At 46.3% G+C, this 20,862-nt stretch overlaps 1 protein-coding gene across 3 annotated transcripts in view; it reads right to left on the bottom strand.

Annotated features, from left to right (window-relative positions):
* RGS20 (regulator of G protein signaling 20) overlaps positions 1–20,862 on the bottom strand; it is a gene marked incomplete at its 5' end in the record, with an annotated part of 45,627 nt that overhangs the window by 15,704 nt on the left and 9,061 nt on the right. The window contains one exon of one of the 3 annotated variants that reach the window (XM_084511881.1): positions 3,440–3,711. The exons of 1 other annotated variant lie outside the window; for it this stretch is intronic. In XM_084511881.1, coding sequence (XP_084368007.1) covers positions 3,440–3,565 — 126 coding nt within the window. Of the gene's footprint in view, positions 1–1,879; positions 2,558–3,439; positions 3,712–20,862 lie in introns of those variants that run through there. One more of the 3 variants, XM_084511883.1, reaches the window with a different exon arrangement.

The following is a 20,862-nucleotide window of genomic DNA, read 5'->3' as shown; positions in this document are numbered from 1 at the left end:
AAGCACAATAAAGTTTTCTTAGCTTAGCGAAGAGCAAAGATTCTGTTAAACATAAAGCACCTTCCCTCCCTACACACGCTACAGGTAAGCAGGTGTGCAAGCCCTAGCTTGTGCCAGGGCCTGATTTGCACAGCCACAGCCTGAAGACTTTGCAGTGAGTGCACAGCGTGTGAAGCCACGTGCTATGAAAATAGCTGGCAGCCAGTGGGAGTGCCCGGTTTGGATGGCTGTAGTCCAGCCTTTTTTCAGTAGACACTTTGGGCTTCATCCAAACTCCACCGAAACCACGAAGAACACTCACGGGTTTCAGTGAGCTTTAGGTGAGGCTACATAAATATTGCAATTGCTGCTCTTTCTTCAGGCCAGTAATGGCAGCCAGAGTTAGAAGAAAGAGATGTCCTTGTCCACTGATGTCAGACGAGGCTTGCAGGTAAGTCTGAAGCTGCATTTTATTAATTCAGAAGTAGCTGGGGCCACAACGTGCTTTCACTGGCAATGTTGTCAGCTGAAATATGAACAGGAAGGCTGACACTCGTGCCTCTTCCTCTTCATTGACAAATCTGACACGTGCTTTCTGCACTGAGCAGCGTGCTATTTTAAATAAAGAGCTGTCATTTGTGTCAATGAACTCACCCACACGTATGCACACACTTTATGCATAGTTATCGGACTGCCCACTTAATAGTAAGAGCTCTGTGGAGATCTGATATCACTGGAGATTTGATCTCTTGTAATAGAAATGGGAGGATTTAAGATGGCAAGATGGGCGTTCATAGAGCGGATACCGGGAGCCACGCCACGTAATGCAGCTTCAGATGGGTTGCACCCAAGTCTGTCAAAGGCTTCAGTGCATGGATGAGAGACAGGAGAAGGCAGTACCCTTCCCTGAGTGTAAGCACCAGCTCTGGGCTGCTTTTAGATAAGATGCCCAGAAACCAAGGGCCTTTACCTGTTCTATTTCATTTATCTTTTTCCAGAGGAGCAGCAGCTCCGAGGAGCTTGGTTCATCTCTCCAGATGAACGCCTTGCTTTACATTTCAAAAGGAATAGCTGAAAATGTATCACTCCCACACAGTAACAGGTAACAGTGCCTAGATCGTGCCACTTGTAGCTTACATCTTTTTCTACCGAGGGCTTACATGTGCTCTGCTCCTTCTTCAGTATTCGGTGCTGCACGTTTGGCTGCAAGATCAGCCTGCTCTCTGCCAAACACCACCTGCACTAGAGCCTCTTTCTGAGTAAAGTCTGGCTTTCTTGGCCAGAAACAGTTACGGGGTGGAGGGGGTGTGTTTAAGAGTGTTGCCCTGTTTCTGTTTCCCTGATGGTGCTATTGCAGAGCAAAGTATGTCTTTGATTTGGACTGCAACATGTTAAGACTTCACTGAAAAAGTTACTCCAAAATGCAGCCAGCAGGGTCATTCTCTGTCACTTTTTCTCCTGTGATATGCAAAGGACATGAGAGAATTTTAAGCCTTTTAGCCAGAAAAAGCAACAAAAGCAACCTGTCGCTCCGGTCTAGCCATTTACGTGAGTGCTGAGACTGTCGAGCAGCATGCAAGCAAGTACGTACACAACTCTGTCCCTTCACAACCCAAGTCATTGTAAACAGGAATTAAGTTAAGTCAGCACCAAGCCCATATCCTCTGTAGGGCACCAACTCTCGGCATCCCTTGCCTCGTCTTTTGTGGCTGCTGGAGACAGCCTCAGAGGACCAGGGGGTAGCTCCAGTGCCAGCAGTTGTACTGCCGCTTCAGCCCTGCCTGGGCTGCCTTTAAAGTCAGAGGAAGCCTCTGCTTCTGGTTATTTTTATGCAGCTCGCTGTAAACCAAGCACGCACACACGGAGTTCATTCAGCCTAGCATCTTACAAACCTCCTTACTATGCGCGCAGTGGAGCCGGTGCGCAGAGCAGATTGATGGGAGCGAGCAGAGCGTCTCCAGCCGAGCGCTTGGTTGCATCGTGCTTCATTATGAATGGTCTCCAGAAAGCCCATTTCCCTGTACTACGAAGTGACTCAGAGCACGCAGCGGCTCCGGCAGCTCGCGCTGGGTTCTGGAGTCACATGGAGCAGCCGGTGACTCACGCCGCGTTGTACTCGGGCTGAGATCTGACTCATTCCCAACCTGGTAGGAGCTGACTGACATTGTCCTGGGCTGAAAGCTGCTTTCAGTCAGGATGACTCACGCCGGAGTGCATTAAATAGTGATTCACAAGCCGGTCCCTATTGATCCTGGTTGTCGCGATTCACTTCAGGTTGTACTATGCTGGAATCCGGCCGCGCCGGGCGGGCAGGTGCCTTCACCGTGCCCCTGCCCACCGCTGGCCCCATGGATGATGGAGCCTGGGAAGCCTTACCAACCCCATTTAAGGCTGAGGTAAGGTCAGGACCAGCTCAGCACCCTTCAGCCGCAACAACCCATGGACTTCTTGGCATCAGCTGGCTGTGAAAGCATCTGAAACATGCCTGCTCACTGAGAGTTAAGGGTCGGGAGCCTCTAGCTAATATCCTGTTGCTCCGAATGCTAGGAGGTCTCTGCAATATTCCCCATGCCTGCTGCCTCCTTGGGACAGCTCGGTGGGAAAAAGACGGGGTCACTTCGCAGAAGTGGCTGGGTACTGGCACCAGCCTGGCTGATGGTTCATCAGCTGCCACCTGGGACCCAGGAGAGGCAGAGAGGAGCCTCAGTGCCCTGAGCTGTCCAGGTTCAGCACTTCACCCCAAGACGAAAAACACGAGCTGCTTTTTCAAGAGGATGGGCTGGCGGTAACAGTGAGCATGGTCCCTCCACGTCAGCCAGCTGGAGCCCCAAAGGGAAGGTATCCAAACGGGCTCTGACCCGTGTGGGCAGAGCAGAAATTCCCGGAGATCCGAAGTAACCACCCTATGGTCCTGGAAGCGGTCTGTCACCACGGTGCCACCACCACCCACTTGGTCTCAGCATGCTCCCGGCTAGCCGGGACACAACCAGGGCTGTGCCCCGTGCACCCCAAAAGGCTACATCGGGGTGATTACAGCGAGTTAACCACCAGGCTGCCAACCAGCCCTGCTGCCAGACACAGGGATACCCTAACCCGGCTTCCACAGCACCACAGCCCCATTAGGGCTGGGAAACCCCTGCAGGACCACCACATCCAACCACCCCCTACCCCTTTTCCTCCCCTGAACCCCATCCCTGAGCACCACATCCAGCCTAACACCCCCAGGGGAAGGACGCCCGGTACCAGCAGCACCCACCCCAAACCCCCCTCCCCTCTCTCCTTCCTCCCCCACCTCCTCCTCCTCCTCCTCCTCCTCCTCCTCCTCCCGGCCGTGCAGTGCCGCCCCCAGCCGCCAGGGGTCGCTGCGCGGGGCCGGGGGCAGCGCCCCATGGCGGGGAGGGGTCGGGGTGTGTGGGGTGTGTGGGGTGTGCGGGGGCTCCGCGCCCCGCTCGCTACTCACGGGGTCGCTGCCGGCGGGGCCCCGCGGGGCGGCCTTGGCCCCTTCCCCTCCGGTGCTGGCGGTGGCAGCGGCGGCGGCTCCGGGCTCCGCGCCCGCTGCCGGCGGCGGCTCCGCGGCCCCGCGCATGCGGCCGGGGCGGGTCCCGCTGGGGCTTCAGCGGCGCCCAGCGCGGGGAGGGGGCGCGGGGGGAGCCACCATGGGGCCGGCCCCGGGGCTGGGATCTTCCCCCCCCCACACCCCCACCGCCGCCGCCGCCGTTTCCAAAAAGCGGCCCCGGCGCCGCCGCCGTGTTTTAAGGCACCGCAGGGCTGCGGCTCCCCGCCCGCCACACGCCCCCCCCCCCCCCCCCCATCCTCCCCTCCCCGCCCCCAGGCTCAGGGGGAAGGGGGAAGGGGTGGGGAGGGGTGAGGGGGATGAGGGGAGGGGGGGAGAGGGGATAGTGTGGGATTGGGGGGGTTTTTTGGGGGTAGGTGGGTGTCCTGTGCAGCCTGGTGTCTAAGGGAGACCCTCTGGCGTGGTGCGGGTCTGAGGGGTGGTGGGAGGACGGGGAGCCCCGGGAGGATGAAATGAAAATAAAGGGAAGGGAATGGGAAGGGGAAGGGGAAGGGGAAGGGGAAGGGAAGGGGAAAGGAAGGGAAAGGAAAGGGAAAGGGAAGATGAAGGGGAAGGGGAAGGGAAAGGGAAAGGGAAGGGAAAAAGAAGGGAGAGGAAAGGGAAAGGAAAAGGAAAAGGGAAAAGGAAGGGAAAGGGAAAGGAAAAGGGGAAAAAAAGGGAAAGGAAAGGGAAAGGAAAGGGAAAAGGAAAAGGAAGGGAAAGGAAAGGAAAAAGGAAAAGAAAGGGAAAGAAAAGGGAAAGGGAAAGGGAAAAGAAAGGGGAAGGGAAAAGAAAGGGAAAGGAAAGGGGAAGGGGAAGGGGAAGGGAAAGGGAAAGGGAAAAGAAAGGGAAAAGGAAGTGAAAGGGGGAAGGGAAGGGAAGGGAAGGGAAGGGAAGGGAAGGGAAGGGAAGGGAAGGGAAGGGAAGGGAAGGGAAGGGAAGGGAAGGGAAGGGAAGGGAAGGGAAGGGAAGGGAAGGGAAAAAAGTAAAATAAAATTAAATAATAAAGTAAAATAAATAATAAAGTCAAATACAAAAAACAAGACCAGGAGGTCCCCGCCAGCCGCAGCCGGGCCCTGCCGCTCTCCAGGGTCCTGCAGGCCGCGCTCCCCCCCAGCCCGGCGGAGCCGTGCCAGGCTCAGGCTTTGCCCTGTTCCCTGGCAGCGATTTCTGCCTTTCCCGACGCTGGGCTCCGTTTCAGCCCGTCCCAGAATATCTTCCCTGTTCCTGGCCCACAGCCCTTCTCCTGGCATCGCCTGCCCGGTGTAAAGACAGCCCTTCCTTCCCACGGTGATGGCACCGTCCCCAGCCGAGCCAGGCCTGCTGGTTGGGATTGCAAGATCCTGCCTCGCTCCTTGGCGGGGAAAAGGGAAGAGAGACGCAGCAGGTGTGCCATGGTGGTTCCTCCTGTGTCCTGGGATCCAGAGCAAATCACCTGCTACACCACTGGTGTCTGAACCCAGCTCTGAGCCATTCGGCTGCGAAGGGCGGTCACCGCCCTAGGCTCTGGTCTCAGGTGGCTTTCAAAGCACTATCAGGAGTGTTTCAGCAAGTGCTGGCACAGCGTGACCCTTTGGGAGGCATGGTCTTGCCCCATCCTTCACGTATCTCTTAGGAGGGTCATGGTCACCTAACACCATATTAAAGGTGTTACTTCAACAGGAATAGTGCATAGTGACAGCACATGGCTTTGTGTAAAAAGATAGCGCCCCTTCTCCCTAGTGTGAATTTCTCACATGCATAGGGGAAGAAAATTCCCCCAGCCATCGGAGTTGCTTGCTCTGCATGAGCATCTGAAGCTGTACTCCGAGTCCCCGCTGCTGCCCCACTTTGCACAGGTTCATTCACCTTCACCAGGACAGAGAAGAAGGGAAACGCGGACACCCTGTCAACCCAGCTGGGAGCACTGGCCCCAACTGGGCCTTGATTTTGTTACAAAAAATATCCTATGGACAATTCTTGGTTGACACACGAACTGTGGGTTTAATGAAAGTACCTCCTAATCCCACATCGTGGCACCTCTTTTTGTAATATGCAAGGTAAATAGCAAATCACAATTTGATTTCAATATTGATATTAGCTACTATGTAAGGCATTAAGTTATATATATATATATATTAGACTTTTCTGAGTATTTGTGGGAATGAAGAAACCTCAGTTACCACAAACCTAAACAGTAACTTTTTAAAGAAATTTGTTTCCATTGAAAATGTTAAGAATGGGTTACGATAAAGGCAAAATAGAACACATCTATTTTTTAATAACATTATTGTATTTCAACATTCTGGCAATCACAGTTCAATGGGTGACATAATGTCAAAAACCTTTTTTTTTTTTTTTTTTTTTTTTTTTTGTCTTGCTTTGCTTTAAGGTGTTCAGACAGATTGCTGGGCCTCGCACTTCAGCTTCTGCTCCTTGCCCAAGGAGAGGGTTTCCACATTTTTACGTGAAGGAGCAGGTAGCCTGGTGGCTTTATGAGTGCTAATCTATTTTACTGCTTCCTGCTCACTTAGATTGTGAAATAGGGAGTTTCTGGACTGTAGAGTAGAGCCAATTCATAGTGAATTAGTGAGCGATTCAAACAGCAAGCGAGGAGCCATTTTTGTCTGTTTTCATCAACATGAAAGTGCTCTTGCTGCAAATCACTTTGAGAACCAATAGGCTTTTTGGGGAGAGGAGATATTTTCAGAAGTAAAATGACTTTCCAGGGACTTTAGTTGAACTCTCCACTTAGTATTTATTTATTTATTTATTTTAAATATCAGCAATGTTCTAGTATTTGCTTTATTTTGTTCCTTAATGAAAACAAAAATGTAAATATATATATATGTAATTTAAAAAGATCATTTGAAGTAAACATATTTTGTGGTGAATGTATTCCTAGTGATATTCGTTCTTTAACTTTTTAATATTTGCATTCTTTCAACATTAGTCACTGACAGGTGTAAGCATGGATCTGCTAATGGATGTGTTAGTAGATAACTTGAAAGAGAAGATTTAGGTTCAAGGCTGACTAGAGGCAAAAATAAACCAGGGTCTTCAAACATGTATAACAAACTATAGAGCTGCACGGAGCAGTCCTTAAAGGAACCATCTTACGTGCAGGCACTGCACGTTAGTACTTGATGTGTTATAAACATTAACAGCAATGCATTAATTCTCCAGCAGAACTGATTTGGTGTGAGTCCACGTGTGAAACTCACACTGGGGAGAAGTTTCTCCCAAGGCTATTTCATTTACACTGTTAGAGTGTAACGCTCAGTAGGAGATATGTAAATCATAGGGTTTCTCTTAGGCTTTTGCCGGAGGATGAATTTTCCTCGAGGTCTTGTGCTAAAACCTGGGATTGCATTAGGTTAGGCAATTGCATTAACTCATGCTTGAAAAGCCATTGTAATGGTTGGACTTGGCTTAGATCTCGGTGCATCCAGAACTGCTTGCTATTGATGGCTCTGCTTAACACTTTGCTAATGATTACAGCTCCATAAGGTACTTTTCTAGGGCAATGTATTTTCCCAGGGTTGGCTGGGCCTAGATGGATGTCCTGCCAGAACTGTCAGCCTTTATTTCTTTCTGCTACACAATGATTACTTTTACATAGTGCTACTCTTTTGCCAAAAGTGCAGACCACTGTGGGAAGACGTGGCTCTCTATGCAGTTTACTTCTGAATCTGTAAAGACTGTGTCGTTTTAGATAGTGGCAAAACAGATTTCTCCAGATACATCAGGGGAACTCTCTTTGGAAACCAAAGAGTCAGCCCACAGCGGGTGTGAATCACAAGCCTATTTGGGTTCAGTGGGTCTCCGAGTATCCATATCAGTTAGCACCTACTGTGTTGTCTCGGGAAGGCTGGAAATCAGCCTCTGCTGTCTCCAAACACAGCCCTGTTCCTTTTCCACTCCTACATATCACATCTTTGTTGCTTCTAAGCAACAGGAAGCTTAAGGAGAAGTAATCTTTGAGCTGGAATAAAATATTAGAAATAAGGAGTTATTTTCCAGTAATGGGACCGAATGCCAGGCATAGGAGCATCACAGTCGGCTCAGTGATGCTCCGCTTCCCATTCTGGCCCCTGTCCAGCTGATGCATGCAGGCACTGTGGGGTTTGCGAGCCCTCAGACCGAGGTCTGTGGCACAACTCACGGGCTTAAAATCCTCCGTGACTCAGAGATCCTGGCAGACTGGCAGGCAGACTACCCAGGAAGTCAGCAGCCTGGGCAAAGAGTGTCTAGTTAGAAACTGCAATATAACACACATTAAAATGAAATCTTTGCTGAAGCAAGATTGCAGCAAGAATCTACGCCATTCATTTCATTTCCTGTTCGCAAATTGCTGTCCCCCTACCCTATATTTTGTCTGACTCTCTTTCCTTATCTGTATCAATAAAGAGTTAAGAATGTAATACCATTTTTTTTTATCACACAGTTAACATACATCACTAAATCTATCCTCTATTTTTTTTTTTCATTTGTTTCTTGCGTAAACATTTGAATTTTTTGTGATCATTAAAAAACCCTACACTTTTGGGTTGATTTTTGAAGAAAATTCTCCCATCAGGACAATGTTCTGCTACTATATGTCCCGATGACATTACAGATCTCGTGCCAAAAAGCTGTGCAAAATGTTGACCAGAAAAGGATTAGCTTCTACATGTAAAATTTGTGTTTAGGAATGAGGGAAGCTGCTCAAGTATCTCTCATTACAGGCCTCCAGAAGGTGTCACTGTGCACCCACAGTTTGAATGGAGAACCTCATCAATTGAGGACTGATAACGTTATGTGCCAAAGCTCTGTTCCTATTAGGGGTGCCCCTCTCTGCCTATAATGGAAATCAACAGAACTAGATCTGGAGACAAAAATATTTTCCTCTTTTCATGACTAGCAAAGCAAAAACGATCTTCACAGTATCGACATCACTCAAGAGATGCATATCAACCATGACACGCAGAAATACCCCTGATATTCTGTGGCATACAGAATCGTTATGAATTGTTAATCTAATTGTTAATCTAATTGTTTTGCAGACTCCTTACTACAGAGGCCCTGGTAAATAACTATAGTTAAATTAAAGAAAAACCCCAAACTGACATGACTGCAACTTCAAGGTCTATCAAGCTACAGAAGTAGTTTGTCTTCTTCCAGAGCTGACTCATTAAGGAAGATCAACGGAGTGAGTTGGAACCAATGTTCCTGAACAGCTTGACTTTTGGGGATAGTTCAACGTGAGTTTGGGAACCTGATTGCCCAAAGTGGCTGCACGGTAATGTTGCAGCTTGACAAGATTCCTGAGGAAGCCAACGGGACTTGTGCCACTGACTTTTGATCACATTTTGGACCTTAGAAAATCTGGAGGAATTATGCAGCCATGTTAAAAGGCTGATGGCAGAAAATACAATCCACTTACAGGATGTGGCTGAGAGCACGAAAAGGCACCATGGCTGAAACACACTGCAATTCCTTTTATAAGTACAGTGTAATGTAATGACACTGTAATCCCACAATGATGTGAGGAAGAGGAGCAGACCTGATAAGAATGATGGTGAGGAGCAGCTGTGAGCAGCTGGGAAATGGGAATGCTCCAGGTGATATTTTCCCCAGTGTACTAGATTATCAATGGTAGTTAACGAGTACTAATTTGGAGAGGCCAGATTATCCCTGTTGTGTTTATACTCCTGTGGCAGCAAGAAGAAAGGCTGGGGGCTTCCCTGCAGAATCTCTTACGAATCTTTTTCAGAGATGCCCTGTGCGATCTCGCAGTAGGTGTGCATGCCTGGATTACACAGACCGTGACTGCAGACAGCACAAATTGCTGGCTAAATGTCATGCTTGCTTTAGGCTTAGGAGCAGACTTACAAATGGTAACAGTTCCCAGGTCTCCTTTGATACCTAAGGTAGTGAGTTACAGGCTGTAGATGCAAAGGACCTGCTCTGAGCTTCTGGGGAAAGTATTTGATTTTTTCTTCATCCTGTGAAACCACATTTCTTCCATCTGATGCCAAGAGAAACCTGCACTGCAGGCTGGTCCTTCTTCCCTGGCCGCACCAGGGGTGTCTGCCACGTTTCTCTGTCATTGAAAACCCAACGTACTTTGCTGCAGATTCCAGAAGTGTCTTAAAGAGGGAGTACAGAAGTCCAGATGGGTAGAAACTGGTACAAACCCATTTTTACATCCCCCCTTTATGCGTTGTCGCTCAAACCAACTCATTAGCAGACCAGACTCGTGGCAGTTGCTCTGTTACCCTGCTGTTTCTAGAGACCACGTCCTCCTCCTGGGACAAAACGTCCCTCCCAACCTCCTTTCTGCCGTTCATTTCAAACCTACCACCTGCCCAAACACAGAGATGACAAAGTGGACCTGAAAGTGTTCTGTCTGCAACAGCCTGTACTTTTTCTCTGATCTGTAACACCTTTAACTTATTTCTCCTGGTGATTTGGAATGGCTGCAGGTTGGCTTTTCTTTCTGTGTAACGTGTGTCTGCTTACAACACAGTAAGATACTCAAGAGAGCACAGATTTTTATGAGTCTGAAGCAATTTTGTAGTCTAAGCATGAGACTCTTGATCAGGTAAATCATTCAAGCAGATGCTTTTCTTGTACTTAAATGAAGCACATTCATTCATCTGCACAGGGCCTGTGTCCCCACAATAGAGAGTGCAGTGAGGAAGGTCTGTCATGTGGGGTCTGTCATAAGAACAGCAGCTATCTTTTGGAATAAAATATTTCAGTGAACATTAAGAAATTCCATTTTGAAGAAATGTCCTTGGCATTTAAGGCTGTGACTAAATGCATCAGTCTTTGACAGAGAGCTAGCCAGCAATTTCATGGCAAACCATCCAGAAGATGTGGTAAACCGAGAAACACCCCTTAAAACTCTTGTTTAGCAACTTCTGAGCACTTGTGTGACCCTGAATACAAGTTCCAAGTACCAAAAGCTACAAAGAGCGTGGGTGCCAAAGCTTATTTGGGATTCCCAACTCCAGGATTGGTAAGGAGGCCCTAAAACGACATTCCTTTCCCCAGAGACATCCACCACAGGAGAATGCTGGTGTTTAAACCAGGAAGTTTGGCAATAAAATTCAAAGATCATGTTTTTATCAAAATCAAGTGTTGTGATGCAAAAAAAAAATAAAAAATCAAAAACAAAACAATATTTTAAAATATTATAATCCCTCTACCACTTAAAATAAATGCTGATTGTTATTCAGAACAAGATTCAAGAACAAATACATTAGAATCATAGAATAACCTGAGTTGGAAGGGACCTAGAAAAATCATTAAGGCCAACTCCTGGCTCCACACAGGACCACCCAAAACTCAGATCATGCATCTGAGAGCGTTGTCCAAACACTTCTTGAGCTCCAACAGGCTCAGTGCCATGACTGCTTCCCTGGGAGCCCGTCCCAGTGCCTGACCACCCTCTGGGTGCAGAACCTTTCCCTAACCCCCAGCCTGACCCTCCCCTGTCCCAGCTCCATGCCGTTCCCTTGGGTCCTGTCGCTGTCCCCAGAGAGCAGAGCTCAGCGCCTGCCCCTCCTCATGAGGGAGCTGCAGGCCGCCATGAGGCCTCCCCTCAGCCTCTGGGCTGAACAAACCAAGGGACCCCAGCCACTCCTCGTGTGTCTTGCCCTCCAGACCCTTCGTTATTTTATCTCAAAGTCTGATCCCCTGTTTTTGCTCATTATCCTGATAACCCCCAGTGGAAATGCTTAAGCTGTAAGAACCAGTAAGAACCATCTTCTCATGTACTGAATCCTGCAGAGAACTCCAAGTTCCCCAAAGTCTCATTAGAAGCAGTGCCCAGCACGGAGGTGGGCTGTGGGAGAGGCACTGGCTTCTCAGACATTGTAATCGGTCAGTAGGCAGCTGCAGATGCCCTGGGAGCCAGGCTTCACCACTTCACATGCTCACAGATCCCTTCCATTTCACAAGCATTACCATTCAGCACATCTTTTGGACGTGGCTGGTAGAAAAATAACACTCAGCCTGCCTCAGAGTTGTCTTAATGCTTATGATGAAACAGAGAGTCCCTCATATTGTACATCAACACAGCATTTTTGTTCCCTGTGTGGACTCTGGGAGAAGTGTGAAGGTCTCCCCCCTGCAAACCTGGGGGACTTTGTCCTGCTCTGAGCAGGACGCACCCAGCTCTCACCTAGCAACCTGGAGCTGGGCTTTGAGAGCAGGGTCTCTGTGGCAGGATTTTATCGTCTCTTTTTGCATCTTTCTTTTAACTGGGTAAAGATGATTTATAAAGACATGTAACTAAATGTGAGTTAAAAAGCTCTCCTGCTATTGCGGGGAAAGCGTCAGCTAAATGTAGGACTGGGTAAGCTTTAAATGGATTGAAAGAAACATTTCTCTTCCCCTGGAGTCTCTGATATTTTTATTTTTTATTTTTGTGTAAAGAAACGGCTGTGAAAAAACGTTTGTGATTCATGAATTTTCTGTGTTTTTTTTTTTTTGCTTCACTCATGAGAAACACATGCCAGGCAGTGTGCGTTGTATGCAGGCAGGGAAGGGGAAGTAATAAATTCCTCTCCATGCTCGCTACATGTAATACAATGAATAATGGATTTAAATTGCAGGCAGGCATATTTAGGTGAAAAATGGGTTTTTAATGGTAGCAGTGTGAAGCACGGGAGCAGGCTGCCTAGACTGTGGCATCTGTGTTAGTGAGATTTTAACAAGCAAGTGAAGTAAACCTGTGCCAGGAAGGGCTCAGGGGTAGTTGATCATAGCAGCAAGGGTCAGAAGATGCTTTCAAGCTCATACCCAGAAGTGCCTTTGACAATACTGCACCCCAGGTGATTCTCCTGGTCACTGGAAGGATTTGCTAATTAAAGTGGACTGGCTGATGCCTGTAACCCAGGCACAGCTTGTTCTGGCACTTAGGGATTCCTCTGCCACTCAGAAATCTCTCACAAATTTGAACTGAAAAACAAAATAAAGCAACCCACAACAATTCCTCTTTCTTATTCTGCACCATTGGCACCATGGGCATAAGGTGTAGTGGAAATAAAACCAGGTGTGATAGGAACACATGGTGCTCATATGATCTCCATCACATGATGTCCTCTAGACGGCATAAATTAGAGCAACCTTAACTGTATTGCATCTTATCATTCTGGGATCAGTGATGCACAAAGCTACTTCATTTTAGTTTTGTTTTTTTATTGGAAATCATTTTCTTTCATCAGTCTGTGTGTGAGACGTATCATGGAATAAATGTTAATCCCTCCCATTTCACAGACACCCAAGATAACTGCCTTTTAAAGAAGATACCCGTATGGTCTTCCAGAGAGAAAGGGTTGCTGCTTTATCTCAGGATCCTTTATCTAAACCATCAAATCTTGCTCATGGAAGGAAATCCTAAATTAGCATATTTTTAAGTCCTAAGTTACCCATAGCCATACCTTGAATTAGTTCATTTAGATTTAGGTTGAGCAGGTAATTTATTAGCCATCCTGACATTTTGTTCCACTTAAAGAAGGTCATCTTACATTAATAAAAACAAACTTTGTAATTCAGGCTGATCTGGGATTGCTTTGCTGAAAAAATTCTGGAACTGCTACAAAAAAACAATTTGCCTTGTTTTTTGTAGTCATAACTTTCTCTGACAGTAATGTCCTAATCAGCCCAGGCTTCTGCATTTTCCGTTTCAAAGACGCACAGCTAAAAAGAAGTTTTAGAGTTATTTCAAAGGTAAAATATGTAAATCACTAAATTGGAAAAACACATGATTGCTAATTAGTACAAATTATCTCAGAGGCCTAGAAAATTCACAAATCATTAATATGCAAGTTTTCCTCCCATTACTGTGTAGTACATTATTATTTTGACAACTTTTACAAAAGAATGCCCTCTGATTTTTGTCTGCACAGCTATTATTGGCTCACAGACAACACGGAACAATACAAATTATCTATTCCCAAAACGCTGTTTATGGATGCAAAAGAAAAATCTTTTATAAAGTAAAAAGCTATTATTATGCCATTTAGACTTAGCAATTATGGAACAGTTTAAAAAGGACCTTGTGATGAGCTCTTTGTTTCACAGAATAGTTGAAGTTGGAAGGGGCCTCTGGAGATCGTCTAGTCCAGCCCCTGTCACCCAGAGCAGGCTTCTCAGGACAGTACCAAGCAGGGTCTGAATACCTCTGGGATGGAAGCTCCAGAACCTCCCTGGGCAACCTGTGCCACTGCTCAACCACTCTCCCAGTAGTTAACAAACAATGTTTTCTGCCTAATAGAATAATTTATCCATAAACCACATTCATCGGTTCTTACATTCACATATGATGCTAAAAATTAAAGCATATTATTATTTTTCAAGGGAGTTACATGTAATGGTTTGAGCTGCCTGGAGCACACTGGTATGCCAAGGGCATTCAGAGGAGACATAGGGAGAAGGAAACCCCAAACCAAACAGTAAAGAGATCTGCATGGTCGCACAGGGATAGCAAGCAGGTGGTGAAATGAGTCTCATATGCTGGTATTTCAGGGCATACCCTTTGCAGCACCCAGCAGGACTCACAGGCCTTTGTTTGGCAGCAGGGCCTTCTCCCTTCTCCACCATGGACGGAGCTGGGTATCCAAACACGCTGTCCAAAAAACCCAAACACACCGAACAGGGAGCTGCCCCATGGGGGCAGAGGGAACTCCCAAACACAAGAACAAGCATTTGTATTGCATATTTCAAAGGAAACAATGGGACTGATTTGGCACTGTATATGCATCACTGATACCTCCTTAGTCACTGTCACAGGCCTCCATGCTGTTGTTAACATATTTATTAGTGATACAGGTCCAGATCCTTCTTTCATTGTGAATTTTTATGGGCTGATCTCCCAGACTGGTGGTCTAGCTGCTGGAGGCTTTCTACACCAGCCTCTGCTTCCAGAAGTGCCTGGACTTGACTAACAGGTGGAGGGCAAGGGGGATGATTTTCCAATCTGGCTGCAAGGGAATCCCCTATGGATTTCATTCTGGGCCTCACTGAATCCCTGATAAAAATGAAAAGGAAAGTGGAAGTATTTCTCAGTGAATCTCAGATCTTTGCTTGGTAAATGCCTTAAACACAGTAAAGCATCACCACCCACTCTATCCTACAAGGAATATTTAATTATGATTCAGCAAGGAATAATTTCAACAATAAGAAAGGAAGGGACACCTGCCATCCTTCTCACAGATACACTGCAGTAAGCAGTTAGGTTACTCTTCCAGACTGTGTGGTTTTGTAGTGAGTTTACATGGCAAGGTTTTGGTAGCTGGGGGGTGATAGAGGTGGCTTCTGCGAGAAGAATCCAGAAGCTGCCCCATGTTAGATAAGAGCTCTGCTGCTGGCCGTAACCCAGTCATCAGCGATGCTGTTTGCACCTCTGTGAGAGCAGATTTAAGAAAGGAAAAAAACTGCTGCATAGCAGTAGCTGTGAGAGCAAAGAGTGAGAACCAGCCCTGCAGGCCCCAAGGAAGACAGCAGGTGCTCCAGGCAGGCAGCAGCAGTGCCCCTGCAGCCTGTGGAGAGGCCCCTGGTGCAGCAGGCTGTCCCCCTGCAGCCCATGGGTCCCACATGGAGCAGATCTCCACGCTGCAGCCCGTGGAAGAGCCCCTGATGGAGCAGGCCCCGGGCTGGAGCTACAGCCTGTGGAGGACCCATTTTGGAGCAGTTTGCTTGTGACAGATAAACCCCGTGGTACAGAGCCGTGTGGGAGCAGTTCTTGAAGAGCTGCTGCCTGTGGGCAGCCCCCGCAGGCTCAGTTCAGGAGGGATGGCATCCTGTGGGAGGGACCCCACAGGGAGTAGGGGCAGAGAGGGACCGTGAAGGAGCGGCAGAGATGAAGCGTCAGGGTCTGACCGCAGCTCCCATTGCCCGTTCCCCTGCGCCGCTCAAGGGGAGGAGGTGGAAGAGGGTGTGTTGGAGGAAGGCATTTTTGTTTTCTTTCCTTTGTTTCTCACTTCTCCAGCTTGTTAGTAATAGGCAATAAATCTTACTATCTCCCTACCCTTAGTCTGTTTTGCCTGTGACGATAATTGTTGAGCAATCTCCCTGTCCCAATCTCAATCCTTGAGCCTTTTGCATTGTATTTTCTCCCCCGTCCCTTTGAGTAGTAGTGAGAGAGTGGCTGAGGTGGAGCTCAGCTGCCCACATGAGTAAAACCTCCACGGGTTTCAAGTCACTTCAGAGGAAGATTTTAAACCTGGACTTCCCATAATTTGGGTGACAGCAGTAAGTGCTGGGCTATCAAATGAGAAAGCACTTCTTTGCCCTCTTTGAGGCCTAATTTCAGGAGAGTGTCTGAGTCCGTGATTCATAAATGAAGACAGGCACATCTCCATGTCATTTGGTGTTTCTGCTGATGGCTGCTTCTCCAGAAGAGTGGCTTTTTGAATCCTCTTACTGTGTATTCAGTTTTGTTCACACATTACACAGGTAGCTGGTCCCTAACTTGGAACTTGGGCTCTAGTGGACACCAATGCACCTACATGCAGCAGGATTTCAGTCCTGTACCTTTTAATTTCAAGCTATTTGTTTTACTTCCCTCACACAATACAGAAAACTGTAGGAGCTTCACCTGACCTGCAGAGTAAAGGAAATTGGCCCTGATTAAAGGAAATCCTTCAAAAACAAAATGTCTTTACCACAGTTACATATACTATAGTTAAGCTAGAAGACATCCCTCTTCAGATTAATATCTTGAGAGGCAGGACTCTCACCCCTAAATGACTACTACAGTCTTTCTCACAACATATATGACCTGACCCTAATACGTGCTATAGGCTGGGGTATGAGTAACCCTGAAATACTGCCAGAGTGCTTCCTGAGCTCTGCAGGTGGCAATTAATGCAACAGGTTTTCCTTTGGAGGAATTCTCACGCAAACAAGAAACCACTACCAGTTTCCACCTGACCCTATTTAGGATGGGGTCTGATGGGCCTTAATCCTGCTAATAGATCTGCTTAAGAGATGAACCCCGATATTTAGTGGGACACTGCAGCTCTCAAAAAGATTGATACTCTAAAAGTGTGCAGGAGTAGCACTTTCTTAACTAGTAAAAACATATCAGGAACAAAATACATCCTTCTTATATAGGATACATGTCAGGAAAATAAAATTAAACAGCACAGAAAACTACAGAGAAATAACATTCTCTGGTTTGTACTATCTGGAGAATCTTTTTTTTTTAACTTTAAAACCAATGATACTTTATTTTATTTCTCTGTCTTATTCTAATCTCTAGCTATTCAGCAAAATAGGCACCCTTTTTCCTACCTACAAATATACTGTATCCTCAGAGAAGTTTTCAGTAAGACTAGACACTCATAATCTGTTGATGTCCATACCCTGTAATACTCCTATTTCTCTCCCAGAAGTCTGGCTTTGGTTGAAGCAATGTTGCCCATTAATAAAACAGAGCATCAAACATATCTCAAATGTAAGGGCTGCTATGTAAGAAAAAATGTTTTGGCAAAGATGAAGAGTGCTAGCTGCCAAGTGATTCAATCCACAGCCTACAGTTAGCATCCCCTGCCCATCTCAAACAGAAGAATTAAATAAAATGTGACTATTAAACTATGTTTCCGCCTATTTAGCTAGGCACGACACCTGTTAAAAAGAACAGCAAGAATGTGTTCTTGGTATACATTAGTTTGGCTTGCTTCTAACATCCTGTGACACAATCACAAGCTTTAAGACATACAAATGCTACTGTGACTAAGTGTGAAAAATTGAATTCACCAAATAAACACTACTGCCATGGAGATCTACTTGGGAGAGATTACATTGACTGAAGAGGGTGAGTATACTTACTAATATCAGAAATCTTCCTATTCTTATGAAAGATAACAAAAATATCTGACTTCAGCAGGACTGCTAACAGTAATTAATAACTATCACCTGAAGACACTACAGTGCTTTGCAGAACATTGTAATCCCACAACTGGCATGCTGTCCTTCACAAATAATGTCTTTTATGATTTCTGACCTTTCTGGAGTTGTTTGTGAATGGATCCATATTTCATCAAACAAATCATGATTCACAGCAATTGCTGACTAATCTAGATGAACTATGCATGGTCACGAGCGATTTCCATGTTGTGCAGTTCATGGAATAACATTTGATATCCAGAAACCCAAAGGATTTCTGCAGAGCTGAGATCAGCAATGTGAAGGAAAAAGGATGTTGTATTTCCCTGTGGTTGCTCCTCCAGTGTGCTTGTGGCCATTTCAGGTTCTGCCTGGAATTGCACACAACTCAGGCAGGTGGGACTTGGGAAGCAGAAAGGCAGTGATGGTGTAACTGAGGTCGCATCTGGGTGCTCAGCCTGAGGTTGATGGTCTCAGCCTAAAGGTTAACATTTAAGGAAGCTTAAAATTTTCTCTCTGCTACACACCTCATTTCACACTCTGATTTTCTTCACTTCTCTGCTCCACACCTTGGGAACAGCGCAAAGAAAGCACTTACAGGTAAGACAATTTTAGCAGAAGCTGGAAAGGATGTTGCTTGTCAGGGAGCAGCAAGAACAGCAGGGCTGCTCCCTAGGCAAGTTCAGCTAGGAGCCACAGGGATCCCACAGCCAGCGGGACAAATGCCTCACCTGCCACAGCCCATCCCACAGTACCTGAGCAAGGCAAACAGGAGGGGCATGGAGACGGTGGCCAGGCCCAACCACGAGTACAGACCATGAGGCAATATCTCAATATCATGGCAGGACAGAAGTTATTCCCCAGATCAGGGTTAAGATCAGGTCCCACAAACATCAGGCAAGGACATATGGACCAGGGATAGCCAAGGGCAAGCCAGGAAGTCAGCCCAGGGCTTATGGGCTCAACCAGGTGGCTTCATTACCACACTGAACGTGGCTGGAGCTTGGCTGGAGGCCAACACTCCTCCTACACAGCTCAAGCAAGAAATAAGCCCTCGGGGTTGAGCTTAAATAGCACTGCTGGTCCTATGCATGTGGGTGGAAGCCCGAGGTGAGGCTGGTCAGGGCCATTAAGGCTTATTAGTGCCCTTAGGGACCTGACACTGTCATCCTATCTGCACTCCCCCAGTTACATATTGTCCGTAGGTGTATTATTCAGTAAAACCAATTGAATCTGTGGCCAGCATGCTTAAAAAGTCATATTTACATGACATGAGTGAAATGGGTCCTACTCAGATGTAATCTGGGCATGAACTAAAATGTGGCATCTTTGCAAACAGGCTTATTCTCTTCTGAGGAAGTGATGACACTGAGCTCTGTGTAACAGGAGTTTAGACAAATGTCATTAGGAAAATATTAAGTGACCTATTTGCACCCTCTCACTATCTTCCTCCTCAGTGTAATGTTTCTTGGGAGTTGTTACTGGCAAAAAGTACACTGTGAGTACATGAGAATGTGTCCCTGTTAGCTTTGGGTTAAATCAGTCTCTGCATAGGTGCATTGAGACTGGTAAAAAAAAGTTTATTCACTTTTGCTTTTTAACACTTTTATAAAACAAGCTGTAAACATGTCAGAGGGAAAGGCGTTTTCAGCAATGCAAATGGAGTTGAGAAATAAACAACTCACTGGGTTGATTTAAATGTCATGAAGATAATTTAAAAGGCCTTTAAACTCTGCCTACCATTTTCCAAAAACATTTCTCTTCAGTTTCTCTTTGAAAGCGTGTTCAAGAATAAAAAAGTCTAATTCAAGTGTTCTGTTAAAATATTAAAAAAACAAAAACAAAAACAAAAACAAAAAAACCCACACAACTCAATTTATTTAATATTTCAATGATTTTTACTACTTGGCATGTTGGATTACTGTGCAAGTTGCTCTCCGAAGCAGCCCCTGCTCAGATTCAGAAGCATCAAATTCAAAACCTCCTCTAAGGCTGATGGGAACACCAGAATTAATGAGGACTGTGCAATCAGTCTGATCAAAGTCCCTGTCAGTCAAGCAAATGTATGGGTCTAGTGATACCATTTGTCCATAGTGATCAATGTCACATATAGAAACACTATACCAGAAAGAATCTGAACTTTCTGAAGGCTTCAGTGTCACCAAGAAAAAAAGTTCTAATATGATCTTGTCTGTTCTGGGACTGTAAGTGACAAACTGGTCTTAAACTTCACAAACTTCAAGCTTATTTCCTGAGACCTGGGAAATCATGTCAACCCTCTGTGCCTTGGCCCCCTATCAGTAAAAAATAAAACTATTGCTTTCCGAGATGAAGCAAGGCTTGCCAGTTATATTTCCTCAGCCTTAGGGCTGCACATATTTCTAGATGGGTAAGTTTTGTAATTTCTAACACAGCCCTTTTGGACAGTTGTTATCTGCTAGTAACATTACTCATGTTGCATATTGAACCATTTGCTGATATGATTTATGAAGTTGTGGAGCCATGTTCCCCCAGAGCATGCAGCCTTATTCAAGAGCTTCCACGTGATAGGAATTTCACCACAGCTGAGCTCATGAAGTGGTTACAGAGCACCTCCTGGGGCGTCCAAGCTACCAGAGGTCAGAGCCACACCAGTGGAGCTGCAGCATTTAGAAATATAAGCACAAATCAAAGTAAATGGGACAGACAGCCAGTGGAAGCCAGGAAGCTGGCAGTGCTGTTTAAATAACTGTGGACAGTGAGAGACCCTGAACCTTGCAGTATCATTTAGGTCCCTCTGGAGAAAAACTCCTTTACAGAGCAGTGAAATAATAGGTCATGCTCTGTTATGTCCCTAAGTCAGTCCTGTCCGCCATGTTCTCAGAGACACATCAACAAAACACAGTTTCAGGCAAGAGACATGGTGTACAACCTGGTACCCGAGCCGAGGAGAACTCAGTGTATGGGTTCCAGGAGCTGTGACTAAGGAGGGTTAAATTCAGAAGCCACTGAGCCTGTGAGAGAACTCCTATTGCTTTCAAGAAGGCCAAGAAGGCTAAATGGACAGATAACTAGGCAGAATGACATGAAATTTTGAAAGAGAAGTACTTTGTTGATTATTAAGAACGGGGTCCTAAGAGTGGCAAAGCAGGCTGAATATTTCCTCTCAGCAAAACCTCTGAAAGTCATTTAGGATTTCTGATGAGTGTATTCCTGTGTGTAATTCAAACAAAATGGCCACCGGGAAACAGACATGCACTGGGGAAGAAGATGGGATGGAGAAGCCATTTCTTGTTTTAACCATTTGTTTTAAGCCATTTCTTGTTTTAACTTGAATGGCTCTAGGGCTGTTAAGGAATAGGGAATGGCTTCTTCCCCCGTCTTGCCTTTTACCAAAGAGATTAGTTTCTTTGATTAGTTTCTCTCCACTCTGGTGCTGTTAGTCTGACCCCCCTCCCCCAAGCTTTGTTATTCCAAGAGTGTCTGAG

The sequence above is a fragment of the Aythya ferina genome (genome assembly GCF_964211825.1).
Source record: "Aythya ferina genome assembly, chromosome: 2".
Lineage (NCBI taxonomy): Eukaryota > Metazoa > Chordata > Aves > Anseriformes > Anatidae > Aythya > Aythya ferina.
Note: the sequence above shows the minus strand (reverse complement) of the source record. Positions and strands in the feature narration are given on the sequence as shown.